Genomic DNA, 22,366 nt, shown 5'->3' with positions numbered 1-22,366 from the left:
ATTCATACTAATGACAACAGGTTGTATGAGAAGAATAATTTGTGTGTGCATTCTGTTTTCCTGAAATGAGGTTTTTCAAAGTGTCTTCCTCCAAATCAATAACTGAAATGGTTTGACGGCTCGCGGCTCTTTAAGACAAAGGTTCTATAGAAACACATCGATTGGTGGAGAACGGCGGGTCGTTGTGAGTCACGTTGATCCAGGGTCTGATCAGATTCTCCTGCAGCTCCAGTTTGTTCGTGTCACACAAGTGAAGCAGAATCAGGTTCAACCTGCGGTTTAGAGGAGAGCATGTGTGTGTGTGTGTGTGTGTGTGTGTGTGTGTGTGTGTGTGTGTGTGTGTGTGTGTGTGTGTGTGTGTGTGTGTGTGTGTGTGTGTGTGTGTGTGTGTGTGTGTGTGTGTGTGTGTGTGTGTGGCACATAAAAACAAAAATATGAAGACATGTGTTATTGGTATGTACATGTGTGAGAGTGAGCGAGAGAAGCAACTCCAAATGGTCACTCAATCTGTTTCTTAATTTATACACTTTTTGACATGCCATATCATATGTCAGTCTTTGTGAAAAAGAAGCATAATACAAAGTATTCCAGCATGAAAGTACATACTTTCTATGTGTGAAAACTCGGAGAGCCAAGATTGTTATAGTTGAACTTCACCTTCCTCAGTGGTAATAAATGCACTGGAGGCACAGGATGACCCATCCAAGATGGCGTTGCGCTGCGACGTCAGCTCCTGTGACACCACGCCCACTTTTTAAAAAACCGGAAGCGGTCACAGATTTCACGGCGGAGTCGCTCATCAATCTGCATTTACGATCTGCGGCGTCTCTTTAGCCGCTGCCGGGCGTCCTTGGACAGAACCGTCCTTGTTCAACTTTAACCGGAGAGGCCCGGGGATATTTATTCCTCCCGCTCGGAGGGCAGCATCTCCGCAAGAGGAGCAGGGAGGAGCAAGGAGGAGCTGGAAGCAGGTACGAGTCCTGCCTCCGTTAGCATCTCTCTCTGCGTTAGCCTCGAGGAGGAGAGCCGCTGTCACTGAGCCGAACCGAGCCGAACTGAGCCGAAGCTTCACGAACAGCCCCGAGAAATTCAATTATTTCCATTGTTCAGTGTAAGAATGAGGGGCATCACTAAGAGCCTTCAGGAACAGGAGCGGCCTGGAGGTTCTAATACAAATAAAGGATCTGAAAACATGATGTGACATTTAAGCTGCTAGATGGAAATGAGCCTCGTGGATTTATTATTTCAAACTGAAAGTTTGTCGTCTGACCTTCATGGATCTGTGACTTGATGACAAACGTTGTGTCAGCTCGTGTCACCCCATACTTACAGACACTACTCTACTGCAAAAAGTTCTGGAAGTTTGGCTTCCAGGTGAAATTTAGAGAAAACGTAAAATGTTCATGCTCCAATAATATGAAAGTTGGATATTTAAGTAAATGCATCAATGGTGATTTTATTTCACCTCAAGCCATTTACTGAAACAAAAGCCAACGACAATGAAGGGTAGACAACCATGGAAGATGTCAACGTCTCTGTAACTTGACTTTATGACCTTGAGCATCAGTTACTGTGGTTGGGTTCTGAGTGTCTGTTCACACCACAGCGGTGCTCGGCGCCACCGAAAAACACAACGTTGTAGAGACGGCGCCAAAGGAGAAACTTTTCAAAAATGCTCGTGGCTCCGTTGCCGTGTGGACGGGTGAAAACGCCACTTTCTGGAAACGCCCGTCTCCTTGCAGACGTACGGAAACGATGCGACGCGACTCTTGGTACCTCTCGCGTTGTTAAACGTTCCTGGAGTCGAGTGGCGTTTCTTCGCCCGGTTCTCTCTCCCGAGTCCCAGTCTCTCTGTTCCTCTGCTCAACCTGCTGATGACACCCTGTGATCACGGGACACTGTGATCATCCTGGTTGGAGCCTTCAGGGTACCGTCAGTCGGTTGTTAGGCTGTGGTCTTGGTGTCGTGATGTCAGCATGACGAGCAGGACTGTTGAAATACCAGATGGAATTGAACCAGGAGGTTTATTGGTCCACTCAGCGATCAACTCGCTGCTGGGTTTGTTTCAGTGGCGCTCCTTGTTAGAGAACAGCAAGTCGTTCAAGAAGTATTGAAACGTTTAGAGAAGGTCACCTGGAAAGGTGAGAGTGTGTTTTAGATTCATCACGAAAGTTCACCCAAACTTTTTGTTAGTCCTGTATGTTGAGTTCTGCAAACCATTGATCTCTGTGCCGAGTCCTGGACTTCTACTGTAAATGAAACTCTCTCTCTCTCTCTCTCTCTCTCTCTCTCTCTCTCTCTCACACACACACGGTGCGCGACTTATGTATTCACTCACCAAAAACCAAACTCACTGAAAGTCAAGTAAATCATTTACCCCAAAGTGGCATATCCAACTGAAACCCTGTCTTATCAACGCACACACACCCGCACGCGCACACACACACACACACACACACACACACACACACACACACACACACACGGTGCGCTACTTATGTATTCACTCACCAAAAACCAAACTCACTGAAAGTCAAGTAAATCATTTACCCCAAAGTGGCATATCCAACTGAAACCCTGTCTTATCAACGCACACACACCCGCACGCGCACGCGCACGCGCGCACACGCACGCACGCACGCACGCACGCACGCACGCACGCACGCACGCACGCACGCACGCACGCACACACACACACACACCACCTATGTAATTCCCTGCTTTCTGTTGTGTCACCAAGCAGCCGGAGGGGGAGGGATTGTGGTCAGACGCTTGTCGGAGCAGTCTGAGGAATGAAGACGCACCGGTCACAACAGTGATGGCGAGGACAGAGTGGAGAGGATAAAGCCCACACACACACACACACACACACACACACACTCTCTGCCTCCTGCTATGGACCAAGAAGCAGCAGCTGGGCAGGACGCCGAGGCGCCTCTGATGTACAGGATAGAGCGGCCGGTGTACGACGAGGCCTTCATCCGGACGTCTCTTCTGAAGCGTAAAGAAAACTCCTCCACCCTCCGACAGCGGCTGGCAGATAAGATCCAGTAAGTGAGAAAGACCTTCCTCTTCAGACTGAAACCTGCTCGGCTCCATTCGTACACGTGAGGGGAATCTGGTTGAACTCTTCATCATACAGTGATGAAACCACACAGGTTTCCTCACCTGTGAAGCTCCGCTGATTTTATGAGTATTTGAGCAGGATATGAGTCGGATCCAGAGAAAACCAAACACAGCTTATCTATTGCACCAGACTGCCACTCCTGCTTAAATTAAACAATGTATGGACGCTGAAGCCTGCATTCAGAAGTTTTATTGTTCTTGTGTGTACATGAGGTAATGAGATTCCCGTCGTTCAGCTGGAGTCTGTTGAACGTTGAACCTGTAAGATTTCTCTCCTCTGACGTTGGCTGTGTTTCCCAACTGTGGGCAAGGACACAAAATACCATAATCCTGGCTGTCTCTACTCCTTTCAACAGTGCAACGGATTGCTGAAATGAAAAAGGCTACCTTGTCCTTGAACTCGTTACGTAGATATAGAGCATCTTCCCCCCCACTGACTGATGTGTTTGATTCGACAGATGTTCGTCGCAGAGAGCCAAAGCTGTGGCTCTGGGTTGTCTGCCCATCCTCACATGGCTGCCCAACTACCCGGTCAAGCAGTACCTGCTCTCGGACGTGGTGTCGGGCCTCAGCACCAGCGTGGTGCAGCTCCCTCAGGGTCAGTTCCCCGCAGTGTCGGTCGGAGCGTCGAGCGGTGTCGCCGGCCAGCTGCCTGCTCCTGTTCGAGCTCCATGCTGTCTGTGTTTTTGGTTTCCCCGTCGACTGAACTCTGTCCTGTTGTCCCGCTCCACAGGGCTGGCCTACGCCATGCTGGCTGCTGTGCCTCCAATTCATGGCCTGTACTCCTCGTTCTACCCCGTCCTGCTCTATACCTTCTTTGGTACTTCCAGGCACATATCAATCGGTGAGAAAATCCCTTCAATCTCTAACATAAAGGCAAACACACCACATGAATCTGACTTTGTGTTGCGAGAGGGAACATGAGAAAAGGTTTGTAAATAGAACAGATTAGGTCTGATAAGCACACAGGATGGTGGACGGTGGTGAATTATTGGTGTCCCACGACTGGCGAAATAAAACCCCCTCCACCAGCTTCGACGGCTCCACTCTGTTACTGCGTACAGCACGTATAGCACCGTGTGCAGCGTCTGTCTACGCACCGCCACATGTGGTCAGTGTTTGTTTTGGGCGACAGCGCCCCCAAACCAGCAGCTGGTGTAACTGCTTGACGTTTTCCAGGCGGCTTGGTCCGGTCTCAACGCCACCGGAACCAAATGAAGGGGTGTCCCCTCCTGGACTATCCGAATGTGAAAGGCCCCTTAAAGCACAGGACTCCTACCAACCTTAAGCCCTTCAGCACAGGGAGAGTCCAGAGGAGCTCTGCGTTCCTGCTGTGCTTAGTTACCGGTGGTCACGTGACATTTGGCCAGTCGCTGGAATGCTGTACACTAAGAAAGGATAAGTGAAATTCAAGACGAGCAGTGCTTGTTTTGTTTTTTCCCATAAAGTCCACAAAGGCTTTGGGGATTGCTGAAAATGACGAGTGGCTCCCAGGAGTGCTGTCCGTCCTCGATGACGTGTTTCCTAATCGGAGCGGTGTCGAAAGCGGAGCCGGTGACCTTTTCACTCGGACCGGTCACTGTCCACACTACTGCCAGGAAGCATGTGACCCAAACCGCTTCTCAGTTGACACCACGCTGAACTGACGGTTTGTCAAATCTCTGTGTCCCCCACCCAACACTTCTTTCCTTTCCTGGCAACGACTCCGGCTCGTCTCAAATGTCGGCATCTGATCAACGGTTCAGCTCAAAGTGTTTCAACCTTTGGAAACAAAAGAGCTGATCTGTGCACCGCAGGGATTCACTGTTCGGCGCTCTCGGCTCCGACAACCTCCAACAGATACCTGAAGAACTGGTAGAGAGTGAGAGGGAATAACTGGGCTGCCGTTCAACTGCTGGGCACCGTGGCCTTTTCACAAAGACAGCCCCCCCCCACCCCCCTCTAAAGCCACTGAACAAGAGGTTCCCATGCAATGAAGAGATTCATCAGCACAATATTTCACCCACCATGTCTGCAGAACTGTTTGATGACATCCAAGAAATTTCAAAATCACCTGGAAAAGGAGAAACCGAGCTTTATTACACTGCGAGAGCGCCGATACCAGTGTTGGGTCTGATACTGCGCGGAGTACGTCATACTTCCTCAGTACTCAAAATCCACAATAAAACCTGTCGAGTATTTCGTGACGTCATCCGTCAGCAGCGTGGCCCGCAGGTCCTGCGATGTCTGCGGTGTAGCGATTCCTTCATATTGAGAATGATAAAAGTAAGTAAAGGACGTGTTGCCAGCATCGGCAGGTGAGAAGCTGCTCAGGATCACAGAGCATCGACACAGGTGGTTCCTCCACAATCAGTAGCCTGAGCATATCGTTTGCCTATGCATTAATGGTGTATTAACTTGTATCGTTACTCGGTATCGGCAAGTAAAGTAGATAAATTACCTTTTAATGGAGTAACTAGTAATCAGCAATTGGATTACTTTTTCAAGGTAACCGTGGCAAGACTGTGCTCCATAATGTGAATGCTCGCACTTTGAATAAACTGAAGGAATGACAACAAGCAAAGACGGTAACTTGAGACAAACGTCTTCGAGCTGTCTCCTGTTCAAAGACTGTCGTCCTTCATACAGGCTGATTTCATCTTTACGGGTCGAGATTTCCACCTGAGTTCAAGATTAACGAGGCGCGTTGGTTAATGCTGATGGTGGCGCTCCGTCTGCAGGACGGAGAGGCAGCAGCTCTGCAACCCGCTCACAGTCTGTACTAAAGGACAAGAGTAGTGGGAGCTGCCGTCCACAGAGTAACAGTTGTAAGTGTGGTAATAACTGCGGTAATGAGTCAGTAGCAGGTTGTGGAGGATCATTTACACTGTAAATGTCTGTGGTCCGGCCAGCGGGTTTCTCACAGGGTCAGATCCACATTGAGACGTGTTTACTTCTTCTTCTGTGTAGCCTCAGCTGACGCTTGCAGCAGGAATCCTCAGTGACCCGACCCCCCCCACCCCGCCCCCCTTCAGCACCCGGCAGCTCATCTGTCTGGCTTCTTTCTTTTCTGCTGCAGCGTCAGAGGAGACTCGAATGTCAGGCTAACCTTTAAGTCCATCTAACAGAATAGCTGCGATAAACCAAACGCAGCAGTGGCTTTTCTTCTACCGCAGGCCAACAGTTGGACACAGAGTGGTGGAACAGGCTGGTCTTTATAGAGCACACGGCTTGAAATCACAGTCGGTTATAATCAAGCCCTGGAAAGATGAACTTTACTTCCTCTCTGTTTCTGTTCCTGACCGACAGGCACCTTCGCCGTCATAAGCCTGATGATCGGCGGTGTGGTGGTGCGGGAGGCCCCAGACTCCATGTTCTACATCCATCCTGTCAACGGGTCCAACGTGTCCAACGCGTCCACGGTCCTGGACGTGAACGTGATGGCTCGCGACGCCCGGAGGGTGCAGGTGGCCGTGGCGCTCACCATGCTGGTAGGAATCATTCAGGTGAGTCTGGGAACAACCAGGACCGGATGTTTTTATCCCCCATTCAGCCCCGCGGGGTCGGCGGCTGTTTGCTCAGATCATCAGAATGAGGTGAAACCGTGTCGGCGAGTCCTCTCACGCTCCACGTCCACTGTTTATCCAAAGCTGCAGGATTGGACTCACTGTTGATGCGTCTGAAACAAGCTCATCACTTCTCCCGCTTCGCTTTCAGATGGTCCTGGGTCTCCTCAGGTTCGGCTTCGTGGCGATCTACCTCACCGAGCCTCTGGTGCGAGGCTTCACCACGGCGGCCGCCGTGCACGTGGTCATCTCCCAGCTGAAGTACCTGCTGGGGGTGAAAACGCAGCGCTTCTCCGGACCGCTCTCCGCCATCTTTGTGAGTTTCAACCAGCTCCTGGAGGAGAGAACAAACGATTTCAAGTGAAAATGCAAAACTTTCCTTGTGCTTTGAGTGTCTGTTTCCACGACAACGGTGCTCAGAGGCACTGGAAAGGCAACTTCTTGAAAATGCCTCCCAACACAGAACCTTTTGAAAACGTTCCAACTCGGTGGAAACGGCAGAAGTGCACATTTTCTGAAACGCTGCTAATTTGCATGCGCGTCGTGGTAAATAGTTTTTCTGCACATGCTCAGTAGAGACGATTGGAACAATGTTTCCTCTGTGGTATCATGACTCCCAGTCCGTGTTCTCCTGGGACTTGGTACTTTTATTTTGACAGTCACATTAATAACAATCCAACTTGATGATCTGTCCACTAGAATGTCCGTGTTCTCACATTGATAATGTTTATTAGAGCTCATTGTTCTCTGTGTATGTGTGTTTGTATTTTCATTACAAAAACAAACAGCAGCACCCACTAGTGGCCCTACAGTAAATTTACAACATTCTCAGTGTTTTTACTGTTTCCGTGGAAATGGATGTCATTTTCAAAATGTTGCCGAGTAAAATCGAAACTTTTCTGGAGCAAAAAAGCAAAACCGATGCGTCTTAACTTGAAACGTTGACCTGAGAGCGCCACACGTGTCTGCAGAGCGTCAAAGCGGTGCTCAGCGACATCACCAGCACCAACGTCACCACCCTCCTCCTCGGCCTGGCCTCCATCGTCTTCCTGTACGGCATCAAAGACATCAACGAACGCTTCAAGAAGAAGCTGCCCATTCCCATTCCCGGAGAGATCATCATCGTTATTGTGTCCACCGGCGTCTCGTACGGCATGTCGCTGTCCGACGGCTACATGGTGGACGTGGTGGGGAAGATTCAAACAGGGTACGCTCCTTCTGCTCTGCACAGCAATTAACCGTCTCAACCTTGTTGACAAGCTGCGATGGAAGTACTGAGGCGGTACTGAGTCAGTACTGAAAGAGTACTGCCACAGTACTGAGGCAGTACTGAAGCAGTACTGCCACAGTACTGAGGCAGTACTGAGGCGGTACTGAGGCGGCACTGAAGCAGTACTGAGGCAGTTTTCTCACGGCCCTCAGGCTCCTGCCCCCTGTTGCCCCCGACTTCTCTCTCCTGCCCGACTTGGTGACGGACTCCTTCGCTGTCGCCATCGTGGGATTTTCCATGGGCATCTCGCTCGCCAAGATCTTCGCCCTGAAACACGGCTACAGCGTCGACGGCAACCAGGTGAGTGCGGTCATGTGACGAATGCAGGTAACTGACTCGATATCAGCTGCTTGTCTGTGTGTACTGAAGTTACCCTGTTATTGTTGTTGGATTAGATTATCGCCTCGTCCAAGAAACCGAATGCGCTTTAAACAAGCCGACGGCTTTCGGCCGTTCGGGTCCGTCAACATTGGGATCCAACATGGTGCTCGAGACCAGGGATTCATGCTTTCATGTTGTTGGATTGACAACAGAAGTCCAGACTCATCAGACCAAGAAACCTTTTACAATCTTTTATGATCCGGAGTTCTGATGAGTCGTCGTGATCTGGAGCCTCGAGATAGTCTCCATATCTCAATAAATCACATTGCTGCCGTGTGATTGGCTGATTAGCCTGCAGTCTAATAGGTGTTCCTACTTTTGTGGCTTATAAAGTTACCTTTTATTAACAGTATTCACGTCTACAGATTCCTAATATAAGGATATTTAGAAGCTATTTATCTCTTAATACAGTTTTATCATTCTTCTGAGCTTCAGATAAACACATTCTCTAATGATCTGTGCACGCCGACTCCTCTGGGACTGAGTGTGTCTCTTTGGCTCCTGTTGAAGCGAGAACTCGGGTTCTAATGATTCCGACACATTTTGAGGAGAACCACTGTTGCCGGACAGTAAAAGGAGTGAAAACGAGACGAGCTCCGTAATCAGAGGATCTGTTTTTGTAAAAATGCGATGCGAAATCTACAGGTGTGTCGATTTCACTCTATTTAACCACAAACCTGCTCAGCGACTTGGGGAAGCAGTGGCCGCGTCTCTGTGACTCTCAGACCATCACCCCGGTTCAGAACGGTACCAGCGACATGTGACGAGGTTTTAGAAAATCACAGTGTTTGGAGAGCGGCTGAACTTTGTGACGCATGGAATGCTCTCTGGAGTTCATTGCGGTTTGCTTTCTGTCCCTGGGTGTCAACACAGGACCGGTATTGACGTACTGGAGGCTTTTGACTTATTCAAACACGAGCTCACGGGGTCACTTCTCTTCTTTCTTTTTTCTTTTCTCTCACAGGAGCTGATCGCCTTCGGCCTCTGTAACTTCATCAGCTCCTTCTTCCAAACCTTCGCCATCACGTGCTCCATGTCCAGGAGTCTGGTGCAGGAGAGCACCGGAGGAAAGACGCAGGTAACGACCGCCTGTCGCCACGGCGGTCATTACGTCGTCTCACTCGTGCTTTGAAACCGTAATTGGAAAAAAAAAAAAAAAAAGTGAGCTGTGACGCGGTTTGTGTGTGGGCAGATCGCCGGCCTGCTGGCGTCACTCATGGTGCTGCTGGTGGTCGTGGCCATCGGGTTCGTCTTCCAGCCGCTCCCGCAGGTCAGTCACTTTGTGGAGGATGGGATGTGTGATGGGAACACGTTGACATCAACATATTTTAGTTTGTTCAATTCAGAGAAATCTTTTTAAATCTTTTTAAAACTCCAGGAGACAAAAGTGGAAACTTGGTCGGCGATGCTTGTTGATTTTGTAATAAATCCACACAAACACATGAGCACAGAGAACAACACACTATAAACATTAATGGTGAGACAGCAGCGTTTTCCTCCAAAACTTTGCCTTTTGAGTGACTCAGAGCACCGTTGTTGTATAGATGTTGTTTTCCCTTGAAACATGCTGTGTAGTTGACTGAAGCTCACCGTTGGTTCACAACAATTTCACAGGTATTCCCATTTTTTAGTAAAACACTCCTATCTTGTCTCTGTATCTCAGCACATGTAAATCTCTGGTCGTGTGGCAGCTGAAAGCAGCTCGCTGTGTTCTTGTACCTTCATTTAACCAGGTTACTGCATAAAGTTGCCATCATGACTTCATAATGAGTGCTGAGTCATTTTTTAGATATATTTACTTTTATGAAGAGTTTTATTTTCTGCCTCGTCATTCTCTTTTGAGTCTTTCTGCTGCTCTGATGTCCGTCTCTTGTGATTGTGTTTGTCAGACTGCGCTGGCTGCCATCATCATGGTGAACCTGCTGGGGATGTTTAAGCAGTTTAGAGACATTCCCGTTCTCTGGAGGACGAGCAAGATCGAACTGGTTAGTCCTTCTGACCCCCCCCCCCCCCCCCCAACCGTCTTCATATTTAACCTCCAATAAAGCCTCTTCTTCAGTAGGTGCATGTATTTTGGCATCGTTTTCATCCTATTGCTTTCCTTAGCTGTCACAGAAGGTCACATAAACAAACCATTTCCATGATGACCTGACCTTATGAACACGTGGTGAAGGAAAACCTTTCTCCTGTAACTCCACCCACAAAATAATCCAGGAAGCATCATCAGTGTTTGTAATTTGACACCAGCCCACAGGTCTCTTCTGTGATTGATCTAAATCAGGGGTCGGCAAACCTTCAACCCTCAAAGAGCCATTTCCCACTGAACAGACCCCACCACCCTCGTCGCTGTAATATTATTAAATCCGCGCATATATGCAGGAGATCAGAACCATGACATGTGAGCGGCTTTCAATGTCATTCAGTTGTGTAGTTCAGGATTATGCAGCGTTAAGTTAATAACTGCCGCTCTCTGTGGCAGTGAGCATGAAGTGTCGTTCATCCACACGTCTGCTGACTGGTAGTGAGCATCGTCTCCCTCAACAAGTCGGCAATATTGAAATATCTCATCGGCCGTAAACTCTCCCGCTACTGTTCACGTACGCCGCTTTGCACACACTGGTGGTTTTGTTGACTGGGTTCATTGAAATGTTGGCGCTCCGCGGTCTCCTGACGAGGTTCAGACACTCGTAACAGGAGAGGAGATCCAGCGGGAGACGGTCGCTGCAGCTCGGATTGAGAAAGTTTTCCGCTGTGTCACAAATAAAGGAAGCTCACGGCTTCACATGGCTGATGGATGACCACACAACTGCCCGCTGCCGCGAGCTGTGACCGCAACGACTGCGCTCTTCGCGCCGCTATTGCTGTGTGATGACGGTACATCCGTGCGTCGTTCACTACACCGCCTACATCTTACCGCACTCTCTGTGGTGGGACCGTGCAACACAGTTGGTTCTGGGTGTGCTTTGTCCTCACCGTACCGTACCGCCCCGGCCCACCGCGCTCAGGGATGGACTGCAGTGGGACGGAGGGACCAAAGAGCTGCATGCGGCTCCGGAGCCGCGGTTTGCCAACCCCTGAGCTAAATGAAGCGACTCAACGCACCATCTGCTGGTGTACAGCGGTATGGCAGGGGTGTGGCTAACTACGAGCCTGGTTAGATTTCTCTGCAGCGTCACTGTATCGGTTTGGATTCATCAATTGAACGCAGAACTGAAGTGGTCTTTTTTTTCCCCGTCAGGCGATCTGGCTGGTGGCTTTCGTTGCCTCGGTGCTGTTGGGTCTGGATTACGGCCTCCTGGTGGCCATCGCGTTTGCCATCGCCACAGTGATCTACAGGACTCAGAGGTAAATTCACTTCATCCAGCCGGTTCTCCACGCTCCTCCAGCTCCTTCACTGGGGAACCTTAACAGCACTGGTCTGTTTCCAGCCCCCAGAGTTCCGTCCTGGGCCACGTCCCCGACACCGGCCTGTACTGTGACGTGGACGAGTACGAGGAGGTGAGAGCGCAGCGTCTAACAAACTGTCTCCACGTCCTCCGGCACCAGCTCTGAATGTCTGCCAATCCTGCTTCGTTCCCAGGCCGCCGAGCAGGAGGGGATTAAGATTTTCCACTGCAACTCCTCAATCTACTTCGCCAACTGTGACCTCTACGTGAACGCCCTCAAGGAAAAGGTAATCCAGCCGCCCTGGTCGGGCTCAAGCTCCCTGAGATCCAGAGGAGGAGAAGGAAACTCGGCTTTTTACAGAAAAGCACAATAAGATTTAATCGCTGTGAGAAAGCAGGTTTATTATGAGATCAACATGCTTCCAAACAACGCCTTAATGTCGACTTACATGGAATCACCTTCCACTCATTTAGTTTTTTTCTTTCTCAATGCAAATGATCTGCACGTGTTGTTGTAGCAACAAGTCTGCGATGGTGAAACAATAGTTAAAGCAGTTTAACCTCTGATCCCTCGTGTCCCTGACAATCTGAGATATTTGACAAAGAAAACACTGGAACACCTCGTCTTCACATCGTCTTCATCAGAGGAATTTCTGGTGTCAATACGTCCGATCAGGACGAATCAGGTCCACTCTGGTTGTTGTCCCCGTGGAGGTGAGCTGGTTTTGTTTGCCAGTCGGAGTCGGTGGGTCACGTGACTCGTCACAGCAGGAAGTGTCGAGGGTTCTGGAGCGAAGCGGCTTCGGTTTGACTCCGTTATCAGATCCTGTTCAGCACCAGACTGGGATTAGAAGTTTGTGTCTGAAGCTGCTATTAGAGCGACTGTCGGTTTATGGGTCAGCTGGAGGACTCAGGTCACTGAGGTCACAGGTGAGGTCAAGAAGCGCGTACAGGTTCTAGTTCAATCGAGGTTAAATTTAAGAATCTGTTTAACGGTTGAGATCTTTTTGTATTCTGTCGTCGAGCAGTTCTCGAACGTCCTGACCGGTAAAGTAACCTTTAAATTCATACTTTAAAGTTTTTATTTGTTGTGGCACAGAGTATACAAGATGAAAATGTCTATTTCCACTAAAACCAAACAGTAACAACAGAAAATGACTCCAATCTCAATATGAAGACAATTTTAATGAAACTTTCTGGTTAAAAAATTATCAAATGTCCATTAACCTTCTCGTCTCGCTATTGCATTGTGGGAGTTTTCTCAATCTCACCTTGACAGCGGGGCTTTGAGGCTAATGTTAGTTTGCTGTCGGTCATGGTAGCATCACTGATACCTCAGCTCCGGTCTCGGGGTTCTGTTGTGCCACTATTCCTAAGAAAATTGTTTAAAAATTTTTTTTTTTAAATCCATGTTTTCTTTGAAACGTTTGTCGGATTGCTTTGGCCTGATGTCTCACAGCCCTGATCGACATCTGCTCCATTTGACCACAACGCCGCTCATTTAGTCGAATATACAGTCACACGGAAGTGTGTTTTTATAATAATAAGTAAAATATTCAATGTAGAGTCATGAAAGTGGAACGAAAACCGTTGCCTAACAAAGATAAAAGGATTTAAAACACATTGCAGCCGTGTGCAGGCGTGGCGGCCATTCTTTCCTCAGCATTATAAAACATCCCGGCGCTTTAGACCGCGAGTTGTAAACGTCCTCAGGTTGGACTCCGGGAGTTGGCGTGAGTCGGTTCTGCCTCGGCGGAGGCGACGTTCAGGTTGGGGATTGTCGAGCTCCACATTGAGGACGGAGTGTCTCCGCCTGCTTTGTGTGCAGACAGGTGTGAACCCCGCCTGCATACAGGCTGCCCGCAAGTCGCCCTGCAAGCTGAGGGACAAGACGAGCAGTAACCACTCCTCCCCGCTGAAGATCTGTGCCAAAGTGAGTCCTCCTCTTCCTCTTTTTCTGTGTTGCCAGCACATTTACACATTTCCTCTTCAAAGTGTCACGTGGAGGAACTGGTTTTTCCTGCTGAGCCGTTATCAAGGAAGAAATCGGAGTCTCCTCCTCTTCATATGAAACACATCGTCACTCACACATGAAACATTCTCCTGAACTAAGTTAGGAGCCTATAGAATTTATAGTACATGAATATAAACGGGCCGTATTGCGCAGCAGAGTCCAGTCAGATTCAGGTTCCATGTGATGGTTGGCAGCTTGAGGACGAAGCGGTGACCCACGAGGTCCTGGCCCAGAACCACGAGGCGGTGGAGGAGCACAAGAACGGCGAGGCGGCGGTCTTCCTCCAGCGCCACGGCAGCGTCCACTCGCTGGTCCTGGACTGGACGCCGGTCAGCTTCATCGACTCGGTGGGAGCCAAGGCCGTCAAACAGGTCCGGTAAACGCTCCGCCTCCTCGCCGGAGCCGGTGAGCTGCAGACGCGAAGTTTAAAGACGGTGACGTGTTTCCGCAGGTCATTAAGGAATACGCAGCCGTGGACGTCCGGGTGGTCATCGCAGGCTGCAACAGTGAGTCACCGGGTTTCTGTCTGGGTCCACTGGGCTCTACAACCTGCCGCTCTGGACCTCTTCAGCCCGCCTCCAGTGGCTCCCTGAAACTTACAGAACATTCTATGTAGATTTTTGCATTCCACACTATCTTTCAAAAACATATGCCTTAAAGCCACACAACACCAATGAAAACCATAATCAAACCATCAAAGTCTCTCTGACACTCTTCATGTGCAGCAAATACTCACTTAAATCCAACAGCGATCTGATCTGAGCGTCTCCATGGCAACAGACGCTGACCTGCTTGACCCAGTATTGGGAAACGGTTAAAGACATCAAAAGCACTCAGGATAGCAGTAATCCCTTCAACACGTTTTGACATTTGAATGGTTCAGATCAGTTAAAGATCGTAGGAGAAATGGCACCTGAGGTTCAGCTTCTTCCTGCTTTCCAGGGGAAACAAAACGTGCACATGAGTGAGTCGTTGGTTGTGTGCGACATCACACCCCGAGACGGCGTGCAAACACTTTATACTCAGAGAAAAGGACGTTACAGAATAGAACAAAGAAACGGTGTTTCACCTTTAGTGTTATGACGCTCCTTCATTTTTTAATAATTGTACTGTGTATTGTAATTGTTGGGATTCATTTCATATCGCTCATGTAGACGTTAACTAGGCAAAAAATGTTGGAGCGTCAGGCTGAAGAGAAAATCTGCCCCTAAAGAAAGAACCAGATGAGTTTTATGAATGTTACAGAAGAGTATTAGGGCCACTATTCATTTATTTTTTTTGCTGAGAAATAAAGTTTCTCTGAAAAGTCTAACATTGACTATAACTGCAGTTTATGAGCTAAAGCCGGTTCAGAAGCTTCGTTTCACTGCTTCATTAAACTGCCCGTGATGCATTTTGTAGAATCAGTCACACACGCTGGCACGTGGATGAACTTTTTTTTCCTCAGTGAAAACCGACTTTCTGATTCGTGAGGTTTCATTGAGGTGATGGACGAAATTAAAGCAGAATTTAAATTAAAAAAAACCACCAGAGGGCGCCGATGGTTGGAACTTGGGAGTGATTGTAGATGAAATGACAAAACGAGTGTTTTTAATCTTCTGACGAGTCCTGATGTTCTCTGCTTGGATCCAGGAGTTCTGCTGCGCGAGCTCGACACTCTGCAGTTCTTCAGCGGGAACGTGAGCGCCGAGACGCTGTTCCCCACCGTGCACGACGCCGTGCTGCACTGCCGCCACCGCGGGGGGGAAACGGTCGCCTGACGCGCCGAGAAAATCGACGAGCACTCCAAAGACCCGGACTACTCAAGTGCCCAGAGCAGCGAGCGTCACGTCTCCGGGCCACATTCCCACGGCCTTATTCCCCAGCTCCCGACGGGGCGGAACGTTGCACTTTTCTTTTCTCCTCCTGTCAATCGGAATGCTGGTCCTGAAAATGTGCTTGCAGAATCTATTTTCATGTTTGTATGTATTAAGAGGTCAGGATGTTAGTTACTGTACATGTGCACTGCCGTTTCAGACACTAAATGTAGTTGTGCTTTTTGTTTTCTAGTAACACCAGATGCCTTCATGACTCAGATGTGGAATAAAGTTTATTTTTAAGTGGACAAAAGATTCAACTCGGTTTCTCTTGACAGTAAGAAGTCAAACAAACAAACACGCTCAGTTGTAGGTCATGTATCTGGGGGTGGCGCTGAACTTGGCGTAGGACTTGATGACCTTGTTGACGGCCTCCAGGAAGTCCTTCTCCGTGGCGATCTTCCTGCGAGCTCTGATGGCGAACATGCCGGCCTCCGTGCACACGCTGCGGATCTCCGCGCCTGGTGGAGGGAAACGCGTGGCGGTGAGGTTATGAAGGGAAACTGGACAAAGTTCAGAAATCTCTGGGAGGAAGAAACATTTCTACAGCTGAAAGAATTAAACCAGATGAGCATCTTTCCTCAGGATAGAAGTCCCTGGGATATTCTGAGATTTTATATCACGCTGCCCTCCTGTGGCCAAATATCGGCATTACACTTCATTGAAAATCCAAACTTGTAAAAGTTAAATACTGATTCAGTATTGGTACATTTCAGAACTTTTAGTTTTCACATCCTAGAAACAAAGTCACACATTCCGCAGTATTTCCTTCATCTTCTGTCGTAAAGGGGATCAGGAAATCTGCCTCAACGTTTGGAAGGAAGTTCAGGAGTAAAGTGAGTTCATGTCGAGAGGAAAAGGAAAGATTTGGGCCGAAGCTTTCGTTCCTTCACCTCAGTGGTGCCGACTTCAGGTCCAGATCTCAGTTTTGGGAGGAATCAGGACTTTGGTTGTTTTTTTTTTAAATAAATAGTGATAAACAAAAAGGAACAAGTGGATTTAATAAATGGAAATAGATAACTAGACAAATAATAACCGCTTCTCTTCCAGACCAAAGAAAGATGGAGGATTAATTTAACATGTTTGAACATGACTGAGTCAAACCAAACAGATGTACTTCAGTATTGAGAACTCCTTTAATGAGGCCTTTGTCCTCAATATTATGAAACTCAGATCTCATCTGTGTTTGGAGGAACGTTTACGTTTAGAAAATACACGAAAGACACAGACGTCGCTGACGCTGCCATGAACGAGAGGAAACTGGCATTAACCTCAAAGCCACGCTGTCGTGGTCAGTTTGTAAAAACACCCATAAAGAAACAGTTCTAGAAGTTCTTATGACATTTCACTGGATTTTGAACCAAAAAGTTTCATTAAAATTGTCTTCATATTAAGATTGCAGTCATTTTGTGTTGTAATCGTTTGGTTTTTGTGAAAATAGACATTTCCATGACACACGCGCCGAAACAAAGAAAATCTTTAAAGTTAACATATGAAAGGTTTTTACTCGAGAAGAAACTGGGCTCTTGAACTGAAATAACGTAAATATGAGGATCCACTTTGTCCAGATTTATTGTTTCACCCGCCTGATTCCATTCATTAATGCTGAATTCTGTGTCTGATTGCACTACTTTTAGCATTCGTACTCCAGAGGTGCGTCTTACCGGTGCTGTTGGGACAGAGACGAGCCAGCAGCTCGAAGCGGATGTCTCTCTCCACGCTCATGGAGCGGGCGTGGATCTTGAAGATGTGGGTGCGACCCTGCAACCATCAGCAAACCAGAGTCGGATCACAAGTCTGATCTCAGTTAGTGCAGAATATTTGGACCCTGATCTCTTGAACCAAACAAGACCGTCAGTGGAGGCAGCTGGGATCAATAGACTGATCGACAGACACCGAGGGTCGACGCTGTGACTCACCTCCAGGTCCGGCAGGCTGAACTCGATCTTCCTGTCCAGACGCCCGGGTCTCATCAGAGCCGGGTCCAGAGTGTCGGGTCTGTTGGTGGCCATCAGCACCTTGATGTTTCCTCGCGGGTCGAAGCCGTCCAGCTGGTTGATGAGCTCCAGCATGGTTCTCTGCACCTCGTTGTCTCCGCCGGCGCCGTCGTCGAAGCGAGCGCCTGGCGGGTTCAGAGGGTTCCTTTAAGACACAATCACTACCAGAGAAGCCGTGTGACCGGACGGCGGGTCGGTCGTACCTCCGATGGCGTCGATCTCATCAAAGAAGATCAGGCAGGCCTTTTTGGTCCTGGCCATCTCGAACAGCTCACGCACCATCCGGGCTCCCTGGAGGGAGGGAGGGAGGAAGGGAGGGATGGAGGGAGGGAGGGAGACAGCATTAGTATTACTCCCAAACACTCGGTGTGCACAGCAGTGGTCCTGGTCTCTGGTCCTGGACTCTGGTGAACTCACCTCTCCCACATACTTCTGCACCAGCTCAGAGCCGATGACTCTGATGAAGCAGGCGTCCGTCCGGTTGGCCACGGCTCGGGCGCACAGGGTCTTTCCTGTCCCGGGGGGGCCGAACAGCAGCACACCTTTCGGAGGCTCGATGCCCAGATTGACAAACCTCTCCGGCTGGTCGGGGAGGAGAGGAAGACAAGTTACATGACGAGCTTCAGTCCCGTCTGGACTGAGGCGATGAAGACACTGATGAAGAGAAGACTCACGTGGAGCAGCGGAGTCTCCACCACTTCTCTCAGCTTCTCGATTTGCTCCTTACATCCACCGACGTCACTGTAGGTCACGTCGGGCTTCTCCTCCACCTGAAGGCCACAAAGCAGAGCTGAATATACACACTGCTTTAGGGCCTGGTCACATTCTGCTGTTTGATCCGGACCAGAGTCTCTTCAGGGAAAACCGTTTCATTTGCGCGACGTGATGTAGCGCACAGTGCATTCTGGGTAGTAAACAAGCACAGCTCACCACGTTAATCAGAAGAAGACGCAGAAAGAAAACAATTGAAAAATATCTTGCGTTCAGACGTGGAGTAGTGAGGAAGACTCATTGGTATCTGTTCTGAAGACTGTATATCGCGCTTGTTCGTGGCTACCCATAAGCCACGAGCTAATTAGCCTAGCCACCACAGGCTAAAGCGGCGGGACCGAGTCCCGGACTGTCCCAATGTGAAAGGCTCCTGATAGAGCGGAATCAGAGCAACTCACCTTAAATTAGTCCTTAAAGCACCTCAGCTGTATAAACTAGTCGACTTAATATTCTACAGTTGTCCAAGGATACTAAAATACACTGTTATGAACTCATGAACAGCTTTATTTATCAATTAAAAAAAAACCTTAAGTACATTTTTATACTGCAGGTGGCGTCACCACAGTGTAGTTTGTAATGATACTAAAGACTAAATCAGGGCAGTCAAACACATTTCGACCTCTTAAGTAGAAAGTAACAATGAAGGTTTTCTTCAGACCTGCATCATGGTGACAGTCGGGTCGATCTTCGGAGGCAGAGGAATGTGGATCTGATACTTGTTTCTGTCGACCCTGGAAGAACATTAAGACATTTAGCAGAGCGACGACTTCACATATTCAACGTGCGCAACACCGTCGCTGACGTCTGCCTCACCCGACTCTCATGCCCTCCTCGATGTCGGTTGGAGCCACCTGGTCGCTCAGATCCACCACGAACTTGGCAAACTGTTTGACATTGATGATGTATTTGGGATCCTCTGAATCCGCATTGATGATCTTTGTACATCTAATGAAGGAAAACTGCATTAAAAATACACCCCGGCAAAGTATAGATTCCCAGATGGTAAGGAGATATCAGAGTTTGAAAGACCCTGGTGAGCGGTGCACCGTAGAGCTTGACTTTGTTTTACCTTGCTACCTGCAGCGGCTGTTCACTCTGCAGAGTCTGTTTGTCAGCAGCCAGATCCCAGAGAGCAGGTGGAGCCAGGCCGGTGTCAGACTCCTTAATACCTGGGAGAGAAAAACAGCCAGACTTCAGCTCGTGAACCGACACCCATCATCTCCAGAAGTTCTCTGACGACTCTGCAGGAGTTGGACGAATCAGCGGCGATGATGAAGCAGATGTGGCTCATCTGTCCGAGCTCTGAGCTGATCTCTGTCAGATGTCTCACAGCTGTGGACAGCGTCACTGTATGGCTGCTGACATATTTAACATATTTAAGAATTAATGCATCACTCCTGCAGTTTTATTAAAGTGTTTTCTGTGATTACCGCGGCACAACGATTTATGATGTCACTTAGTCACGAGGGTGAAAAACCTCAATAGACTGTTAAGCCTTGTACATATTTAACTTTTTTTCTATTTTTATACTTGAACATTCTATTTATCTATATTCCATTCTGTGTGGAGCAACACAGTAAAAGTATTTCCCCCTGGGATTAATAAAACTCTAAACAGTTGTTCAACTACAAACCAACATGTCATCAATTTGAGTGAATCCAGTGCCCTTCGACAGGAAGTGTCTTCCTGCCTCTACAATGTAGAGGTAGACACCGAGAGGCAGTTTCCCAGAATGCCTCAGTAGCTTACATAATGACTGGGTGGTATTGTTTATCTTTGTGTGTGTTTTTTGTTAATTATCCATGTCCATGCAATATTCTGTGTGTTGTTATGATTGTTAATGTGAAGTCAGTGATCTCTCGGAAAGTATTTCACTGACACGTCACTAAACAATAAAGGGCACAATTCCAGGAGGTCACGAGGCTGTGGACGGTACAGTGATGGTCCCTCAATAGAAAGGTTGCAGGTTCGAGTCCCCATCTCCCTCTATTCGTACGTCAAACTGCCTTTGAGGAAGACACTGAGCCTTATTGTTGTTGTATTCGAGGCCACATTTTGAAGTTAAATTCCGCAGAGTGGGCTGCTCTGTGATCGTTCAGTAGATCGGTCATGGCGGCAGTGGAAGCGGCGTTGTCTCTCTTTTGGTTGGTTTTAATGCCATTTTGAAGTGTCGTTTGAAAAAAATAATAATTAAATTGTCTTCTTGATAAGTAGAATAGAGACTTTGAAGTAAAGTTATATTTGGGTTTTAGTGGGAGCCTTTTGGACGCACGTCTACTCCCTTTATTACCCAGAAGTTCTCCAGACCATGTTTCTTAAGGTCTTGCCTTAACTGGATCTGCTCTTGAGAACAACACGACTGAACCCCAAACTGCATGGCAGTAGTCTGTGTGTGTGTAAAGCACTTTGGAGGACGCTCAAACTATACAAGTTGAATCTATTCATCATTAATTAAACCAAGCTCATCAGTTGATGCCATAACACCTCACTGGTCTGCCACGGAAATATAAACCTTCCATACAAACCTGTGAGCTCGTTGATCTTCTTGAGCAGCTGCTGGATGTCATCCTCCACTTGTTTGATCTGTCTGGAGTAGGTGCTTTGACCCTAAAAGTGGAGAAATGCCTCTCATTCCAGTCCCAATAAAACAAATATAACCAGAAAGTGAGTGAGGGTGGAGTTTTACTCACGTATGTTTTGAGCAGAGCGATGTCTCCTTCATCCAGAGCTGTGGAAACATTAGCATGTTAGCATCGATCCTGTTATAGTACGAAGGGATTTCTACAAAACCTACATCAACAGTATGAATCACAACTATTCTTAGGAGGAAGTTTTATCAATTATTTATCATCCATGCGTTGATTGTAATAATTTATTTGATAACAGATACGTTAACATTAGCAAAACAGTTAGCCGACGTTCCGTTTTTAGCAAATTAGCCTTTTCAAATTGTGTTTTTCAATCTACCTCTTATAGGTCCGTCATCCTTTTCCTCCTCTTTCGTCTTCCTCTGGTCGTCTCCTAAATAATCCGGCATATTTACCAAAGAACGAAAGTTTCTGTAGAGAACAACTATGAGCTGCTTCGGCTGCTAACTTCAACAATTACACAGCAGCTTTGACTAACCGGAAACACCAGGGGACCCAATTAGAGGACGTACCGTTTACAAAGCGGTTATTTATTTCTTTTTCTTTTTAAGAATAATGACCTTTATACTGTCAATATTTCCCATGGAATTTAGTTAGACAGTGTATATTTTTCAGAACATGTTATTTAGCTTCTAGGTCACAATAACCCTACAATACGTGAGGTAGGAAAGTAAAGGTTGAAACAGTGATGTCAACCCGGAGCGGTTACCAGGGACACAGCGGCGAGCAACAGGGGCTGCGGGGTGTCGGTGTGGGCCGGTGTAGGTACCATCCTGGTCTGGTTGGGTCTACCTATTGTTTCATCTGCTCCTGGTCTGGTTGGGTCTACCTATCGTTTCCTCTGGTCCTGGTCTGGTTGGGTCTACCTATTGTGTCCTCTGGTCCTGGTCTGGTTGGGTCTACCTATTGTTTCCTCTGGTCCTGGTCTGGTTGGGTCTACCTATTGTTTCATCTGGTCCTGGTCTGGTTGGGTCTACCTATTGTTTCCTCTGGTCCTGGTCTGGTTGGGTCTAACTATTGTGTCCTCTGGTCCTGGTCTGGTTGGGTCTACCTATTGTTTCCTCTGGTCCTGGTCTGGTGTGGTCTACCTATTGCTGAGAAGAAAGTTCATCACTATGGTGAAAGAGCATTGATGCTTCAAACTCCAGGTAATGGAAGTGAAATACCAAGGTTGTCTTTGAGAAAACAGGAACATCACACTGCGGTCCTTAAGAGCCCTGGTACTGATGTGGCAGTCGTTGCTTTAAGTCTGGAGAAAGATCTACCATGTCGGCTGTACTGTCACACAGGAGTTTCTAACAAAACAAGAATCGTTGACTTAAGCCAATTTGACCTCACTGCATTTACAAATCTGAGTAGAAGCTTTTATCTG

At 48.0% G+C, this 22,366-nt stretch overlaps 2 protein-coding genes across 4 annotated transcripts; one reads left to right on the top strand and one right to left on the bottom strand.

The window, feature by feature from the left end:
• The first annotated feature begins 777 nt into the window (after positions 1–777).
• On the top strand, positions 778–15,827 carry slc26a5 (solute carrier family 26 member 5). 3 transcript variants are annotated; one of them, XM_080491882.1, is made up of 18 exons: positions 778–971; positions 2,744–3,050; positions 3,585–3,724; positions 3,860–3,970; positions 6,415–6,611; positions 6,823–6,987; positions 7,643–7,878; positions 8,094–8,241; positions 9,287–9,400; positions 9,515–9,592; positions 10,212–10,307; positions 11,561–11,667; positions 11,751–11,820; positions 11,903–11,995; positions 13,537–13,641; positions 13,917–14,093; positions 14,174–14,228; positions 15,355–15,827. In XM_080491882.1, the coding sequence occupies exons 2-18, from the start codon at positions 2,896–2,898 to the stop codon at positions 15,480–15,482; spliced, it is 2,175 nt and encodes a 724-aa protein (XP_080348008.1). In that variant the 5' UTR covers positions 778–971; positions 2,744–2,895; the 3' UTR covers positions 15,483–15,827. The 3 variants fall into 3 exon arrangements, with proteins under 3 accessions (XP_080348008.1, XP_080348009.1, XP_080348010.1); XM_080491883.1 differs by having other exon boundaries at positions 882–971; positions 2,741–3,050; XM_080491884.1 differs by lacking the exons at positions 13,537–13,641; positions 13,917–14,093; positions 14,174–14,228; positions 15,355–15,827 and adding an exon at positions 13,422–13,484 and having other exon boundaries at positions 882–971; positions 2,741–3,050.
• On the bottom strand, positions 15,794–21,487 carry psmc2 (proteasome 26S subunit, ATPase 2). The gene is made up of 12 exons (XM_080491885.1): positions 21,314–21,487; positions 21,037–21,074; positions 20,872–20,953; positions 19,416–19,515; positions 19,160–19,291; positions 19,005–19,077; positions 18,250–18,345; positions 17,993–18,157; positions 17,779–17,866; positions 17,498–17,700; positions 17,243–17,339; positions 15,794–16,039 (listed from the first exon to the last, which is right to left on the bottom strand). Exons 1-12 carry the CDS (start codon positions 21,381–21,383, stop codon positions 15,882–15,884), a joined length of 1,302 nt encoding a protein of 433 aa, XP_080348011.1. The 5' UTR covers positions 21,384–21,487; the 3' UTR covers positions 15,794–15,881.
• Between the last annotated feature and the right edge of the window lie 879 nt (positions 21,488–22,366).

Source organism: Lipophrys pholis (genome assembly GCF_963383615.2).
Source record: "Lipophrys pholis genome assembly, chromosome: 22".
Taxonomy (NCBI): Eukaryota; Metazoa; Chordata; class Actinopteri; order Blenniiformes; family Blenniidae; genus Lipophrys; species Lipophrys pholis.
Note: the sequence above shows the minus strand (reverse complement) of the source record. Positions and strands in the feature narration are given on the sequence as shown.